General features: G+C 38.6%; 3 protein-coding genes across 3 annotated transcripts; 1 reads left to right on the plus strand and 2 right to left on the minus strand.

The window, feature by feature from the left end:
- Positions 1-465: 465 nt before the first annotated feature.
- rsph1 (radial spoke head component 1) lies at positions 466-5,424 on the minus strand. The gene is made up of 8 exons (XM_036573633.1): positions 5,102-5,424; positions 4,916-5,029; positions 4,159-4,264; positions 3,897-3,987; positions 2,110-2,245; positions 1,959-2,030; positions 1,112-1,226; positions 466-595 (listed from the first exon to the last, which is right to left on the minus strand). The coding sequence occupies exons 1-8, from the start codon at positions 5,150-5,152 to the stop codon at positions 504-506; spliced, it is 777 nt and encodes a 258-aa protein (XP_036429526.1). The 5' UTR covers positions 5,153-5,424; the 3' UTR covers positions 466-503.
- Positions 5,425-5,808: 384 nt separating this feature from the next.
- On the plus strand, positions 5,809-8,679 carry cln5 (CLN5 intracellular trafficking protein). Its single transcript, XM_036564094.1, has 4 exons — positions 5,809-6,010; positions 6,354-6,528; positions 7,280-7,505; positions 7,595-8,679. Exons 1-4 carry the CDS (start codon positions 5,841-5,843, stop codon positions 8,083-8,085), a joined length of 1,062 nt encoding a protein of 353 aa, XP_036419987.1. The 5' UTR covers positions 5,809-5,840; the 3' UTR covers positions 8,086-8,679.
- Positions 8,359-15,133, minus strand: fbxl3a (F-box and leucine-rich repeat protein 3a). Its single transcript, XM_036564020.1, has 5 exons — positions 14,885-15,133; positions 13,295-13,655; positions 12,982-13,104; positions 12,729-12,900; positions 8,359-11,541 (listed from the first exon to the last, which is right to left on the minus strand). The coding sequence occupies exons 2-5, from the start codon at positions 13,652-13,654 to the stop codon at positions 10,901-10,903; spliced, it is 1,296 nt and encodes a 431-aa protein (XP_036419913.1). The 5' UTR covers position 13,655; positions 14,885-15,133; the 3' UTR covers positions 8,359-10,900.
- Positions 15,134-16,864: the final 1,731 nt, after the last annotated feature.

A 16,864-nucleotide genomic window follows, 5' to 3' on the forward strand; every position in this document is an offset into this window, starting at 1 on the left:
TTGTCTCAATGCCCATCAATTTTAAGTGTGTGTATCTATCCATCCATGCTACGTAGTTCTTCTTGTGATGTTAGTTGCTACAAATATCAGTAACTGTATGGTAAACGTTAAACAATACAAGTAACTGTGAAATACATATTTCTTTTCTTCTTCTGATCATGTGGAAATAATTGCAAATCATTAGACTTCAGTGGGACATGAGTGATTAACAGCACTGCATTGTTCAGTAAGCACTGTTGCCCATGAAAGCACCAATTATGAGGTAGTAAACACCACCTCCTGCTGACCATACTAGGAAAATGCTCTGCAGACTGATTCAATTCTACATGACTCCTGATCTGTCCCGTAAAGGAATTCAAGGTATTGGTATCTTCTGTGTATGTCCTGCATTTGACTAAACAACAGACAGACACCATGAACAGTAACATTCATTTTATTATCAAGGATCAGAAAAGATAACAATTACATGGTTATATTATTATATTAGTGCTCTTGCATTACACCTATTGATCACTGTTTTCTAGGATAGGGCTCTGCGCTCCTTTTGGTTTCTCCTGGGTGGTCTGTCCTTTTGCCTCCTCAGACAAGTTCCAGCCTTCAAAGGAAGGAAAAAATCTACTGTTAACTTACAGACAAACTGTGTGGACTCACTCAATTCTGAAAGCAATTATTCAGATAAAAATCTACACAATTGTCCTTAAATATAGTCAATCAGTACAGTCCATGCGTCTTTCATTTAGTACTGGAGCCACAAGGCTAAAGTTGCTAACAAGACATGAAAGTCTATGTCACCCACAATCATTTTCACTGGTAGCCTATTAGTTCCAGAACAAAACTAAAGATGGACATGGCTAACGCCAAAAATATATCTCGGCTGACTATATTTGGGATAATGGAGAAAATTGTAATTTTAATTTTAAGTTTTTGACAATCAACAGTCACGTCTGACCATTACAGAAGCCTCCAAATGTTGACTAGGCCACAATAAGTAAGTAACAGTGTGAAGTAAGACACAAATATATCCACAGTTATTACGAAAGCTACATGTAAGACTACAACGAAGCATAACTGCCTCAACAAAGCTGCACATATTCATATGGTATGGATGTACCAGAAGAGGGACTGTCCTTAGCAGCAGCCCAGTGTGAAAGGCCAGTCACAGCACTGGGTTTCCATTTCAGAACGGTGGTAGTGACAGGCTCCTCTTCCTCTGCATCTCCTTTATCCTGTAATCCAAAGACTCAGTCAGAAACAGTATCTAATGAAAACATACACTTTTTCTACTAATTACACTCACACTGTTTCTTCAGCTTTCTGGAAATTGCATATATGTTTTCAAAGGCTTAAATGTGTTTTTTGTTTGTTTTTGTTTTTTTATCAAGCTCACTAATTATTTGATCGTAAAACAAATAAAAAAACCCACATCAAGCTTTAAAACATTTGAAACTCCAGTGTCCACCTTCAACTAAAAGGGTTCTCTAAGGCCAACGAGACAATTAAGCACAGGGTCAGGTAGATCTACTTTCATGAGCCTCTGTTAGCATGCACAAAGGCCAAGTCAAACTACACTATAACAGAGAGGCACAGCAGGCTGCTCGCATAGAACCTCGTCGCCAAAGGCTGCAATGGAGATAAAGCGCTCGCCCTGAGGAGCATGTGGGGAACGCAACTTCAAGGCCTTCCCATCCTTAACCGTCTCCTCATCTAGTGCTGGCTGGAGTTTCAGCAGGGGGAAATCACTTTAATCAGAACATTTATCAAGCATGTCTTCAACACATCATATTTTACATTACAGGTCACTTACGTCTTTAATTTGTGTGGCTTCATACAGAATATTAACAATGCCATATTTTATTCAGTATAATACAACAAAGAAAGAAAGCTGGTTGACTTGAAACTATATAAATTTACTAAGAAACTTTTTGATACAGTTCATATGCATTTAGTCAGAAACAGACCTGATCCTCCTGCACATACTCCCCATGCTGCTCACAGCCAATGTCAAACACATATTTCCCTGGACCTGTGGGCTGGAGAAACACTTGATAATGAGGAAACAGAACACATTTCAAGAAAAGGGAATAAAGAGGGAAAAGAAGTGAGACTCACTTTGTTATTCAGAAAGTTGCCCTGATATCTGTGGTTTAGATGGATAAGCTCTCCAGCAGACTCCATTTTACCCATAGCCCACGTGCCAACGTACTTAGAGCCTGTATCAAGGTACGTGTATACACCTTGCCCATGCCTGTGAGGCAGACAGACAGACTTTAAAAAAGGCAGCTGTTAAAACAACTCAGCAAGCAGGCCTTATTTGCACAAAATACATGCTACATTCAGAAAAGACTACAGTGAGGGGAAAACGTAATCAGACACTTTTATTTGTGTTATTTAGTAGACTTCCAGCCCATATATCTCCTTACAATTTACACACTTAAAATCTTTTGTACTAATAAATATGAACAATAAAGGTATGTATTCATAAGCATAAACATAGATAGGTTTAAAAAAAATGAAAATGGTAGGCAAAAAATAAGTGTAAACTGAGTTATACATATTAATGCTGCAAAAATAAAAATGTTCTTGTGCAAATTCAATATAAATAGTCAAAATAAAAACAAAGTTGCTATTGTTTGGAAAGATTGCAAGCAAGTAAGTAAGCGATCATGGTGAAGGTGAAGCAGCTTTCTAAAGCTCTCAGGGACAACATTATTAAAGAAGATTTGGATGGAAATGTAACAGAGCCATAGCAAAGACCTTAAACATACCTGTCAGTACGATTAGTTTGATAATATGCAATTGGAAAGTTCATGTAACCATAACCAATCATCCCCAGACAGGTCAATCACGCAAGATTTTTCTGAGACTAATGATTGTATGACTAAGGAGTCTAAGGAATGTATGAGAGAAGAACAACAGTTACACAGAAAACAAAAAGTAATGAACTGCACCACAGTCTTCCCTGTTCCTACATCTTCTAATACTCATCTGCAAAAAAAGAAGCACAGAGATGCATATCTACAATTTGCACATGAGCATTCTCACAAATCAGGACTCAACAATGTACTCTGCTCTGAGGAAACAACAATGGAACTCTTCTGCAATAATTCAGCTTGCTATGTTTGGAGAAAGAAGGGTTGTACATCTGAATCTCAAGAACACCATATGCACAGTGAAGTATGGAGGTGGGAGCATCACGATACTGGGCTGCTTATGTGCAAACAGTACTGGGGCATTACACGTCATCAAAGCAAACATGTATGTGGCGATGTACCGGGACATAATAGAGTAGAATTTAATCTCATTGGCCAAGAAAGGTGGAGGACATGTTTCAACAAGACAACAACCCTCAACATACAGCCAAAATAACTCAAGACAAGTGTCTAAAAAAGGTGAAGGCGCTTGCATGGCCTGGACAATCTCCTGACTTAAATTTTTCCCTTTGAAATTTTATGAAGGATTTTGAGATTGCGAGTATAACAAGGGGAACATCATAACCTTGGGGAATTAAAGAGGCCTGCCAACAAGAACAGTACAAAACTGAACCAACTTAATTCCTGCTGTAGACATCTTGAAGCTATGATGGCCAATAACAGCTTTGCAACAAAGTACTCACGTTATTAATTTGTGGTGTCTGAATACATTTTTCCTATCAATTTGTTTTTTTTTTCTAAATATCTTTGTTTATGCTTTTGAATACTTATTTTTGTATTTTTGCTATGGTCATATTTGTGTCTGAATATTTGTTTCCCCTCACTGTATGTATTTAGGACTAGTTTTACCAGACCAGACTGGCTTAAGCAACTAAAAGTGACAAGACATTGAGTAATATGTATAATCTAATGATTTGCCTCAACTACATTATAAATGTCAGTAGCTGCCATCGGTGTCTGCTGCACCTTTGATGTTGCAGCCACTCTCCATCGTATGTGTCTCCATTGGGATATGTGTAAATGCCATGACCCTGCCGCTGGTCATCCACCCAGGAGCCTAACAGAGAGAATGAATTAAGAGGAACAGATAAGTGTGTTGTTCTGGTGTCATATTCCCATATTCTGGGGGGGATATATATATATATATATATATATATATATATATATATATATATATATATATATATATTTTTTTTTATTTATTTATTTATTTTTTTTTAAACCCCACCTTCATACTTGGAGCCATCCGGGTAGTAAAAAACACCTTGTCCATGCTTCAGGTTCATGTAATATTCCCCTATGTATCGAGCCCCATTCTTGAATCTGTATGTTCCCTGAAAACCAATAGATATCTAACATTAAAATGAACCATGTATAAATCATATACAAAGGGATTATAAAGAACAAAAATGCAATGTAAAACTGAATGCCAGTCTGACATCTGACAAATGCACATTTACTGCTTTACAAACAGTTTTGGTGTCAGAAAACAAAGTCATACTTTAAGGTAGATCTAACTTTGGTTTAATTTCTTAGATGACATATACCTTTGTTAGCACTTGATAGCGGAATACGGACAAACAAAGTTCAAGTTTTTCAGTTTTGTAGGGAAAAAAATCAACCAAACTAGAATAGACTCTGTGGAAAGGAGCAGCAATCTAACTAACATTTCCAACAAGGATTTAGAAACAGGTATCCGTTACAAAGACAAATAATGTGCAAATCAGCATTTTTTGTCCAAGCCACTTTATTATTTTCTAAACAAAACGGCCAAACGTGTTTCTTGAACTCTCTAATTTTTAGCCAGTAATAGTCTGAGGTCCACAACATTTCACCCATGAAAGAAACTGCTATCATCTGGGCTTAAATATGACCATGAGGGCAGGCCTGGGCTCATTTTAGGCCTTAATCTGAGTTCACTTTTACATAGTTTCACAGAGAAACGCTTTGCAGATTTGTGTGTTTTGTGCGTTAAATTGAAATACCTGACCAGATCGTTTCCCACGTTCATACATTCCTTGATAGGAGTCTCCGTTGACCAGCACTGCTCTGCCGAGCCCGTGTCTCTCTCCGGCTTCATTCCGCTCACCCTCATACTCCTGAAACACAGCAACTGCAGTCAGATCCACAGCCAGTCTTAACAAAACACCTTCAGTAAGTGACAAACTTACTCCAAGATAACCCTGCTCATCTTCAAAATCCTCCGATCCAACATCTGACATTATTTATCCTCAGTTAACAGAAAGACACACAGCGTGTAAAGAAACGTAAAGAAACAGCACCGGTCGAGGAGCGTGGCAAATGCGTCTGTTGGTACCATGACAACGCCCGGGCACGAACTGAAACAGACATGCGCAGAAACCAGGTATGATAGCAGAAGAGCCAATTTAAGATTATAAAAATTATAATAATTTCTATTTCAGTGAAGTTTTTCCCTTTCATTCCACGTATTCAGATGCCCCAAGTGGGATTTTTCTGAACCTTCTGCTACCGCAGTTTCGCTCTCTCTTCCTGTTAGACAGCAGATGTGAGACTTTAAATGTCTGCGCAGATTCATTTTGTGATGAAGTTACTTTTTCTTGGTGTTGTTGGTAAAATTATAGTCATTTTTTAGTCATTATATTATGTTTTGTCTTCATATTTAACTTACACGTTAAAGCGGCTGTCTAAAAAACTATCCTCGTGATTGTTATTTCTTCCCGCCCGTTTTCCGACAAACCCCGCTTCGTGTGCTAGGATTGGCCAGAAAATGAATACTATTAGCAGTCCAACGAATGACAGTACAAGAACAAACTGCTAGCCAATCGTAACGCTGGGGGCGGGGCTTGATGGGTTAAAATCTTGACACACTTGTTGATTAGATTTTATGTGACCACGTGATCGCAGGCGTTCAGCGAAACAAGGAAGCGAATGCACAGCTGTGAAGAGAGAGATGACGAGAGTGGAGGAAACTTTCTCTTCCCTGATTCCAGTATGAAACGACCAGTGTTTATTGTTTATTCGGTCTTCCAGGTTTGCTTTCTTGCTTTGATCAGTTCTCGGAATATTAATGGAAAGCAAGTTTGGCCTGTCCCTTACAGGTAAGAGCGCAGTGTGAATCGTCTGTCTGTCCGCTCGAGCTGTACAAACTTCAGTGTGTTTATTTAGCAGAGCAGCTTCTTCTGCTGCTGCTGCTGCTTTTAAGGTGGGGGGAGACGATGAAGCAAACATGGCCGTTAGTGGCTATTAGACGTATGAACCGCAGCAGTGGCGTGTTGTTCCTTATTTACTTTTTAGTCAACAGCTCTTCAGCTGACAGTCGTTATAGTGACTAGCACCATTCAGCTTTTCCACCATGCTGTTTTGCTGAACAAGCACAACTTCTCTGTATCAAATTACAGGCCTGACTCACATTCTTTTGTTTCTCTGTTGGCGAATTTACAGGCGATTTGACCGCCGTCCAGACCCTGACCCCTACTGCCAAGCATTGTACACCTTCTGTCCTACCGGAGACCCGGATGGCCGTATTCCCTATATGAGAGACTCTGATGTGATTTCGGTGTTTCGACTGCAAACCCCGGTGTGGGAATTCAAATACGGAGATCTTCTGGGCAAATTTGTAAGTTCAGAATTATGGAAGCCCATTCCTGCCGCTAAAAATAAAAATCCAGCACCTAGTTAGTGATTCATTCTTAAGTGAATTGCTATGCCTTCGTTTTCAGATATTATCTCATTATTCTGAGAAGCTATCACAAAATTATGGCATTTCATTTAAGAATGTGAAAAAACATTAGGTGCTGGGAATGGGCTTCCATACATAATGGAATATACTTTCCCTAAAAACTCAATTGCATTAATTAGGACAGGGTTTTAGTTTTAGGCGATATGGAAAATTCATTTTCACAATGTACATATTATTTCCCAATTAATCACTGCATCATTGTAAAAGATTATATTAAATTAGCATTAATAAAGTTAATAAGTCAGCATTCCTGTAATTTAAATAGACAGTTACTTCTCAGCACTATGCTAAAAAGAATATCTTACAAATCCAAGTTTGTTTTGATTGGACTGTTTTGCTTCTACTAAAATTACACCAAAGGAAACCTTCAGAGTATTCTGTATCATAACTAAAGAGAATCACATTTCTAGAAAGGAAGCTACTATATTTTTATTTTTTTTTATAAATATTTCCAACAGTTCTTTTAAAACAAACAGTAAATGACGTGTTAAGGCTAACTGTCAGATCCTGGATACCATGAAAAAATGCACTAAATAGAATTAAAAAGCTAGATCACAGTGTGTCAGTATCACAATGTGTCTGAATGTATGATATACTGCCCAGCACTGAGAGTTTGTTCTCGTTTCAGCATATAATGCATGATGCCATTGGGTTTGCCAGCTCAGAGACTGGAAGAAATTACACTATGGAATGGTATGAACTTTTCCAGCTTGGAAACTGCACTTTTCCCCATGAAAGAGAGGACACGGCAGCTCCTTTTTGGTGTAATCAGGGCGCAGCCTGCTTCTTCGAGGGGATAGATGACCTGCATTGGCAACAAAATGGAACTGTGGAAAAAGTGGGAGAAATTTCAGGTACCATATTGCATACAGAGGGCTTTGAGGGCTTATAATGTTAGAATTCACATTCTAATCAGCAGTCTTTTTTTTTTTTTCTCTTTTAGGTGAGCAGTTTAACGATTTGGCACGATGGGTTCAAGAGGACAATGAAACTGGGATTTATTACGAGACATGGACAGTGCGGTCAGACCCAGGGGCCAACTCCACAACATGGTTTGAGTCATATGATTGTTCACAGTTTGTACACCGCACATACAGGAAAATGGCAGAGCTAGGAGCCAAGCTCTCGAGCAAAACTCAGACCAACTACACCAAAATATACCTGTACAGTGGAGAGCCTACCTACCTTGGGGATGATGACACTATCTTCGGTCAGTCGTCTATGAAAACTCTGGCCACAGACATCAAAAAGTTTTACCACTCTTTCCAACCTCACCAGTCAATGATTCAGTTCATCCTCAGCCTGATTGAAGTCTATAAAAAGGTAGTATTGGAAAAGACATTCTATTTGTACTATAACTTTGAATACTGGCACCTGCCAATGAAGGCACCTTACATTCAGATTACTTATGAGGAAGTTCCTTTACCACACTGAAGCCATCTCCTCTTTTTTTAATACCAATGTCAGATGACAGTTAAGCACTTCCTCTTCTTCCTCAAAGGGAGCAAATTTGTGCTGTGGAACTACCACTTGTTAACTGTGAATAGCTAACTAATCTATCACTAACTCCAGATTACATTTTGGTTGGAGTAACATTCAAGTGATATATGACATCATCTGAAATGCTTGATTAATGTATAACTACAGCCATATACTAAGTGTTTCTTCTGTTTTAATGAATTGTAAAGTAATCACAGTCTGCACAACTGGAATTTTATGTAATTTATTGGAACAATGCAAAATGAGAAGCAAGTGAGTATGTTGAAAACAACAAGCTGATGCTCACACATCAAGTTTTTTCCCCCAAAACAGTACTTAGGTATTCATTTTGAGAAAAGAACACTATTGTCAGTTGAAAACGCTGGCTATGAGTCATAAACCTTTCATATAGACAAAACCATTATAGACATTTCACTCTTGTAAATCAGTATGTACAAATGAGTGACTCATTTTCTTGCATTTTGGGTAAAGCACTGCTCACCAACAAACTTGATTTTCACTTGTCACTCCAATAAAAAGCTAAACAAGCATATTTTTTGTGTCTGATTTTAAGTGTTACTGAATTAGTTGTGCTAACATTAGTTTTTTGATGGGAAATTACAGCAGTGTTAACATACTGAAAGGACTCAGAACAGCTCAGAAATCATTAAACCATTTTAAATGAGTTAATACAAAGGCTTATTAATAAATTATATGAATAACCAAATTAATTAGTGGTAGAAGATCTACCAAAGGACCATGCTCGCTCTAATGAAAGATCATCATTGCAAATTCCAACCCTGACAGAGGAGAAAAGAAAAAGAAATACGTATATTTCTATTCATTATCACACAGGCAGCATTTTATATACAGGCATAGGGGACTTCCTTCTTAAAGAAAAAAAATTAAGCACTTCACTCCAGTGACTTCTTCAACTGAATGATAAACAGGGTGCAATCAGGTCCTGATTCATTTTTCATAATGCATGTTCTGATCATTCAACCTAGGATAGAACTAGAAAATGGTCGAAGATGTAAAAAATGATTAAATTACATCAAACTTTGTTTATGTTTCGCAAAGCCATATCTACCAGATCACACTCCAAAACATGCCACAAATCCATTTAGACATTTCCAAATAATTTCCAGAACAGCAGACCTTCATCTTAAAACTTTACTCTCTCAGGTTATTTGAACTGATTGTGTCATGCAGTCCCAACTTCTCTGTATCAATGAACTACATGTAGGTAAAAACTATACCCCACACATTCTGCTGCTTTAAAAATAGAAGTAATTGCTAACTTACAAAATAACCATCAAGAGATAAAAAATCCTTCTCCACATGTTCGCTCATGTTTGTGATTAATTTGGTATGCATTTAAGGTGCTTTATATTAACTGTACAAAACGATTTATACAAATACACAACAGCTTAACCAAAAGTCATTGTCCTAGCAGGAAGAAATCTGTTTGAATTAGGGTAAAAAAATTATTGTCGTATATAAAATTAAAAGCAGTCAACAGACTCATAGGTAGTACTGAATTCAATGTGCAGTAAAGGCTTTCCATTTATCTTGGACCTATCTGTAAGCCTGAAAGTAAAAAATGATTTTTTTTTCTTATTTCTGTTTTCTCCCCATTTAGTCCTCAAATCCTAACACAATTGGTTTGTCTTTGTCACAGGGACTCCAATACAGCTTGCTACCATATATTTTAGCACTAATTGTGGTGCAATGAGAAAACAGCCATTCATTTCCATTTAGTCTGCTTTTGGTGGTCACCTTTTCAACCAAGAACTTCCCCTTTAGCTGATGGAGTAAGTTAAGATTACTGTAACATACTTGAGAAACAAACAAAAACAATGGGCAAAGAAGAAGATAAGACAGTCCACTAAAGCTGCAAAGCAGTTTTTGTTCCAAGACAGAAGGTGCAACCGAGTGGAAAAATGTTCTGAAGATGTTGTACTTTGTCAAATTCCCAATTATTCTGTGTCAAGAAAGCAGCGAGTCTTCAGCAGAGCTTTTGAAAAACGTTTAGCTGGGAGCTGACAGTTTCTTAGTTGCACTCCCTACTGGTGGACAAACTCTGGCAGCTTTCAAGGTGCTCCATCAACGAATAAGACTTTTGCCATGAGTCCTCCACTATTACTGACAATACTTCACTCTCCACCACATTAGTAACAATATACATAAATATAATTTGACAAACAGCCAAGAATAAAAAAAATGTGAGTTAGTGACCACTGATTTATGAGGATTAATTAGATGTAAATTAGAAATCCTATATGTAGGTTCCAGAAAAATTACTGAACATGTGGACATTTGGAATATGTAGCTACATTAATGATCAGCCTAACATGGTACAATTATGCAGGCCTTTTTATGTTCTCCTATGTGATCCAATTAGAATATAAAAGCTTACTACACTGTAGTATTACCATTATGTGCTGGACACAAGCTTATTTCTTTCATATTCATACTTTTCACTATGTACACAACATATGGCATCAGTCTTTTCAGAAAACAAGCCACGCTATTCAAAGTGTCTGATCCTGTAAAGATTTTCCACCTAAAACCCCTGATGCTATTACACATGTAAAGAAAAGCAATATCTCAAACACAATGAGAATCTCCATGATACTTCTTGAAGAGAAAACATATAGAAACATATCAAGTCAGTGTCGAAACTGACTGCCTTATAGGGTGAAGTGATAAGCTGGGTGTACTCGTTATGAATGTACTAATGTGAGAAGGGAACTGGTCTGCTAGTGTTTTACCACGTAGGCATCATATCAGGGAACCAGACACGACCAAGGTGTTTGGACACCTCCCAGTGGATCTCGTCCAGGCTATACTTGTGGTCAGGGATGAGCACCTCCTCCATAATGGAGAGCTGTGAGAGGCGTCGGCCACACATCTTCACAAACTCCACAAATGCACTGCAAGACACTTCACACTCCCCCAAGCCAATGGCAGACAGCTGCTTACAGCGTTCGGCAATGCGGATCAGCTCCTCATCCAGCGGGCGCAGACCGTTAGCACAGACCACCAGCTCCACAAGTCGAGGACAGTTCATGCCTACGCGGCCAAGCACATCCTTACTGACTGAACGGCCAAAATAAAGGTGCGTGACAGGAATTTCATCACGAAAGAAAGGGCCAAATTCTTCTTCATAGAGGAAGAAGTACATGACCAAGTTGAACTTTGGGGAGTGGCGGACCATGGCATCCCAGCTGCTTTTCTTGATGGTATGGAACTGTTGACCAGGGTTTTCACTCACCACATCAATGCGTAGGTGCTCTAGGTGCACATGCTTCTCTGAGGAGAGTGCAAGGAGGAGCTCGTCACTCAACAGGTGGTAATTCAGTGCCAGTTCCCTCAAGCCATGGCACTGATCAGCAACACACAGGATGCCTGTTGACAGCATAGTCAAAGGTTCACTTTCCAATTTTATTTTCACAATCAGAAATTTTAAGAGGTAAATGTGGAACATGCAGCCATGCATACACTGCAAACACTCTCATAAAATCTCCATCACAATCACAAATGAGGCACAGATGACAGATGCACAAGTGGAATGCCTCAGTGGCAACATGAATTTCTACCAGAAGGTGCTGATGGAGAACTGAGAATGTCTTGGGTGTGAATGATCATGATTCAGGTAGCGCTTTACTGTTGATCTGAACATTCTATACTCATAAGACTGGTTCACTTGTCTATTAAATAAAGGTGTAACAGTACACACACTTCATTTCAATGCAATTTTTGATTCTGAGGTCAAGATTTAATCTGGTTTTCAGAATTTTATGTATTAAAAATGTCTTGATTCTACAGAGCTCTAATTATACACACTACAAGACTGAGGGGTGTATCCTTATACAATGTGTGAAATACCCTTGGTGTTGGAGGGGTCCCATGTTAGCTAGCTACTCCATTGCTGGCTGGTTGCTAACTCACCCGCTATAGCAGCGCTATGCTTCAATGGCAACAAATTGTTTGGTTTAACATTTCTTCTTTGGGAAATGCTCTTTTCTAGTTTGATAATCCACTCTTCCACTCATTAACTGAGACCCTACACATTTCCTCTTTTGACTTTAGTTTGAGAAATGACTAACAACTCTCTTTTTCCACTAAAGTCTTGAGAAACTGGGCAAGTTTTCAGATTTACAAGTATGCCGCAGCATACTCTAAAGTTTTTCAGAGATGTTCCAGAAGTAGTTACAGTTGCTAGGCTATGAAGGACCAACTAGGTGAACCAATTTGCTACAGCACCATCCTGAGGCAGATCCGTGCTGCCTCACTAGTTAATAAGGAATACCATAGACAGAAGCTCACTGATTGTGGGCAGAGCGGCAATGACCTTGGCCTAAATTTGCATAAATTTAGCATAATGTCATAAGATTATTTCAGGGACCCCCCAGTATTTTGATTTTGAGACTTTCAGAGGGTCCAACAGGTTACTTAGGGGGTCCCAGAACCCCCCCCCAACCCCCTGTATTTCACATCTTGTCCTTATAGCACCAATATTAGAAACTTTTCATTATTTTAGGTAATTAAAATTTGATATAAAAATATATCCAAACCATGAAAATAAGACATACCAGCAGGGGAAACATGTGGGCAACTGCTCATCTTTAACAGTTTGAGTGTGTCGCTGTTGTTGGCCACCAGGACCTTAAGTGATGGGTCATCAACTGGCGTATCATCAATCTTGAGTGATGACAGGGACTTAGAGTTGACGAACACCACTGTCAGCGCAGAGATGAAATGGGACTGGGGGGTATTAAAAGAAAAGTAATTACACATGCAGTCAGTGTTCTAAGAGTATTTTTTTTTTCTTTGACATCATCTTACCTTTGGTAACTCCATGAAGCTCGGCCGTGCTGTAGAAATGAGCCCGAGGGTCTTTAGTGAGCAGTTTACTAGTTGAGAGAGGATGTCACATGCTGCCTCTGCTGATTCTGTACTACTGTCCACCTAAAGAGGAACACTCCATCATTTTAAATAATGCAAGAAACAAACATCACAAGGCAACATTACACCAACTAATCTACTAAAACAAACATACAATCTGGCAATTTCCTCTTTCCTCAGGTTTGCAAGTCTGCAACTGTAAAAATCGAGAAACTGAGTCAGAATAAAACAAACTATCTGACAAGCACCTCACCTTGAAGCTGACATACTGCAAATGATTTGAGTGCCTCTTGATGATCTGCTTGATAAGATCAGGATGGGTGGCCTTTAGGTAAGAGCTTGCTGGCTGGGTAAGTTCAAATTCAAAGCATCTCCAGAGCTCAGGCATATGAAAGGCTTGGTTCCAACCACGACACACCTGAGACGCAAAGGCTCGATCTAGCAGTGGCAAGTACTGAAAGATGCGCAGCAGTACCTCCTGGTGTAACCATGCCCAGTTGGATGCCAGATCTCCAGAGTCCTCACTAGGATGTCTAGCTCTCTTGCAAACCTCCATCAGTTCTTCACAGGATGAGCTGCTGCCCTCTATGTCCTTGCTCAGTCTTCTTTTCATTCTTAGGTGAAACAAGAATAGCAATAAAGACTTATTTCACAGGACAAACTGCAAGACAATGCAGAATTAACATGAGCTGTTGTCTGATAATTGCAATTATTAAGAGCTGTTACATTTTAATACATAGCCACACCACACCCTCATATGCATCATTTTTTTTTGATGCTTTATAGAACCACTTTCTTTAAAGTAACTATACACACACACAACAGGTTTTCCATCATGGAGAACAACCATTCAACTAGAGATTGCACCGATCAGAAACCAGATGTGAATGTCAGCCCAGCATCAGCAGAAAATGTTGGTATCGGATGTCGGAGTGAAAAAGGATGAATCCAATCCTATCCTGAAACAAATCTACACTGACATACACACTCATTGCCATGTCATGTTGATGAGGCTCATTTTAAAGCTTTTTTTTAAATGTCAGATCAGTACTGGCCAACGCTGAAGGTCTCAATATTGGTACTGGTATGGGAAAATAAATCAGTCTCCATCTCTACATTGAACAAGGTGAAGAACCTCTTAAGCATTCAAATAGCAGTTCTTCTGAGTTGTAATGATTCTATATGACTACTTACTTTGTCTAAAAGACTACTAATCTATCGATATTAGTCTAATATCGGCGGCTACTTATATGGATTTCTCGGTGGGGACTTGGTTATGTAGCCAAGTTAACTAATTTTGTTCTCAAATCAAAAGCTAGCTACGCTAATTAGGAGGCAAATCGAGGTCGCCGATTAATAAACAGGCTGAACAGGCAAGAACTTTACAGACCACGTTAAGCTGCAATTTGCATTTCACTTGCTAAATAGGTAATAAGTTTAATCAATGTGTAACTATTTATTTATATAGGTAAACTAGACTGACTGGCTTTTCACTTCTTTATTCACAGCACTGGCTTTATTAGTTAGCTAGCTAGACTAGCTAACCTAGCAAGTTATGTGCACATACTGCACGACCACACGGGCTGCAAGTAGCTAAGCTGCGCGGTTGGGCTACATAGCAGCTCAGCAGAGAAACCATTAGTAGCGTAGTTACCTTTCATATATATTAAACGTAGCTAAATACATAATTAATTTAGCTTGCTACTTACTGAGCAAATATTTACTTATTTTTCAGCACTGCTCTGCCGTGTAACAGCGAGACTAATGTTTACTCTCTTCCCCAATAATAGCGTCATTAGCCCTTCCGTCCTGTAGCTGAATCCACGACTCAATGCTAACTTACCTGCTTTATGTTTATACTCAGTTGAGCTCGCTGAAGCTGAAACAGTGAAAATCAGTCACTGCGCTGTCAGCCTGGACCATCACCCCAAAACATCCGAACAGGCGAGATCTGCCGCATTGGAAGCCAGAAAACTGACCGGACGCTCTTAACTGCTATGTGGATGTGTTGTTTAGCTCGGAGCCCGTTCCTGCGCGTCTGTGACCGCCTGACCTAATTCCTGCGCTCAGCCGCTGGAGATTTGCTGCTGCTGCCCCCGATCGCGAAATTTCTTTTTTCTAGGATCAGTGTTGTCAGATCTCGCGAGAGAATCGTAATAAGTGAATATATATATATATATACACACACACACACACACACATATATATATATATATATATATATATATATATATATATATATATATATATATGTGTGTGTGTGTGTGAATTTATTTTGCATTTCATAAATAACCATTTCATAAATACTGTAATTTTACTTTTTTTTTAACTCTTACCAAAACCAACTGCCCATAATGAATGAATGAAAATGAAGGTAAGACGTTGCATGTAACGAGGCCTACTGGCTATCTCAATTAATATGTATGGGAAAAAAGCTAAGCCTCATTAAGGAGAACGGTTCTGCGTTTCTTACATGTTAATTAGTGCTGGCATGTTGAACAAGATCTGCATGACGTGCAAGCATTTCCCACTTAATGAATCATTGCCTTTAAATGGTCGACCAGGAGAAGAGAAAGGGGCTGTGGAGGGAATGTGTAACTTACAAACTAGCAGTTTGGCTTTACCAGACAGGTATAGTGGAGAGAAACAGGAGTCAGGGAGCAGCCCCAAATAATAACTATACTTTAGAAAGAAGCCCAACAAACCGCAACCTGCGACTGCCTATGTTTATAATAAACTCCATTGCTATGTATCATTTGCATTTAATTACTGACAGTTTAAACGTAACGCAATTGCTGTATCATTTAGAAATCACACATCTGCCACTAAACCTGCTACAGGTTTGAGGCAAGACAAAGTCTCAGATTTTTAATGTTCCATATGCCTGTATACCTTCCACCAAGATATTTAATGGGCTTCAGGCAAGGCTTAAAGTTTATGGCAGTATTGGTTAATTAAACACATTTTAGTGGAAGGCATTCAGTTTGACACAGGCTAATAAAAATAATAAATGAATAAATAAATAAGTAAAACACAAACGCATCTTTTAATGTTTGACGTATAGATTTTGTTTGTTATATTTTAACAGACACAGAACTAATCCAATAGACTACATGCTCTAAAAATAGCAGACCCAGTGATGTGCACAGACTTCGGAAAGAGTAGACAAAAGTACAGGATGTGAGAGTCATTTTCATTAGGCTCATGTAAAATTTGCCATGTCATTGATTGCTTTATTACATTTTGATTGATTTATGATTAATGATTGATTTACTAAAGTAGTAAACAGCAAGAGGCGTTCTCCATGACACGATATGGTCCTCAAAATTTTAGAAAAGTGTGTTGCATTGTTTAGTTGTTCAGCTTGAATTTGGAAAAATACCAAATCACACAAAAGAAAAACGTTCCTCAGTGCTGCACGGAAATTAAGAAAGCCTCTTGTAACACGCTGACCTAACCCCAAGGAGAACATTAAACAATACAGTACACTCAGAAGCCTGAATCAGATTTCAAGAAGAAATCCCTCAACACGTCTGCCTTCTTGAGCTTTCTCGAAACATATACTGAACAACTATGCAGTGAAAAGGAAAACAGAATCAAATTCAAGATGTTCAGCTTTTAATTCTAGCAATTAAGCAGCATCTCATCCAGTTTCCTTACGTTTTTCAAATTACTTCTCTTCACATCGTAGTCTTGTATATAGTTGATATATACTTACGTGAAAGGAACTTTTTAAATTCACCTAAATTTACCCCTTGTATAGCAAGTTGAAATGTGTTTTGTGTGGTTCCTTACATCTACATCTACATGATGTTGTAACTTC

This window comes from Colossoma macropomum, unplaced genomic scaffold (assembly GCF_904425465.1).
Source record: "Colossoma macropomum unplaced genomic scaffold, Colossoma_macropomum, whole genome shotgun sequence".
In the NCBI taxonomy this organism is placed as follows: domain Eukaryota; kingdom Metazoa; phylum Chordata; class Actinopteri; order Characiformes; family Serrasalmidae; genus Colossoma; species Colossoma macropomum.

What these genes read in the sequence shown, in the direction of transcription:
- rsph1 (XM_036573633.1), bottom strand. Translation starts at nt 5,152, where the DNA reads ATGTCAGATGTTGGATCGGAGGATTTTGAAGATGAGCAGGGTTATCTT. An exon ending in GAGTGGCTGCAACATCAAAG is followed by an intron (nt 2,246 to 3,896) that starts GTGCAGCAGACA and finishes TCTGCCTCACAG; the next exon opens with GCATGGGCAAGGTGTATACA. An exon ending in GCAACTTTCTGAATAACAAA is followed by an intron (nt 2,031 to 2,109) that starts GTGAGTCTCACT and finishes GTGTTTCTCCAG; the next exon opens with CCCACAGGTCCAGGGAAATA.
- cln5 (XM_036564094.1), top strand. Translation starts at nt 5,841, where the DNA reads ATGCACAGCTGTGAAGAGAGAGATGACGAGAGTGGAGGAAACTTTCTC. An exon ending in GTTTGGCCTGTCCCTTACAG is followed by an intron (nt 6,011 to 6,353) that starts GTAAGAGCGCAG and finishes GCGAATTTACAG; the next exon opens with GCGATTTGACCGCCGTCCAG. An exon ending in GAGATCTTCTGGGCAAATTT is followed by an intron (nt 6,529 to 7,279) that starts GTAAGTTCAGAA and finishes TTCTCGTTTCAG; the next exon opens with CATATAATGCATGATGCCAT.
- fbxl3a (XM_036564020.1), bottom strand. Translation starts at nt 13,654, where the DNA reads ATGAAAAGAAGACTGAGCAAGGACATAGAGGGCAGCAGCTCATCCTGT. An exon ending in TGCAGTATGTCAGCTTCAAG is followed by an intron (nt 13,105 to 13,294) that starts GTGAGGTGCTTG and finishes GTTCCTCTTTAG; the next exon opens with GTGGACAGTAGTACAGAATC. An exon ending in CCCACATGTTTCCCCTGCTG is followed by an intron (nt 11,542 to 12,728) that starts GTATGTCTTATT and finishes TGCTGTCAACAG; the next exon opens with GCATCCTGTGTGTTGCTGAT.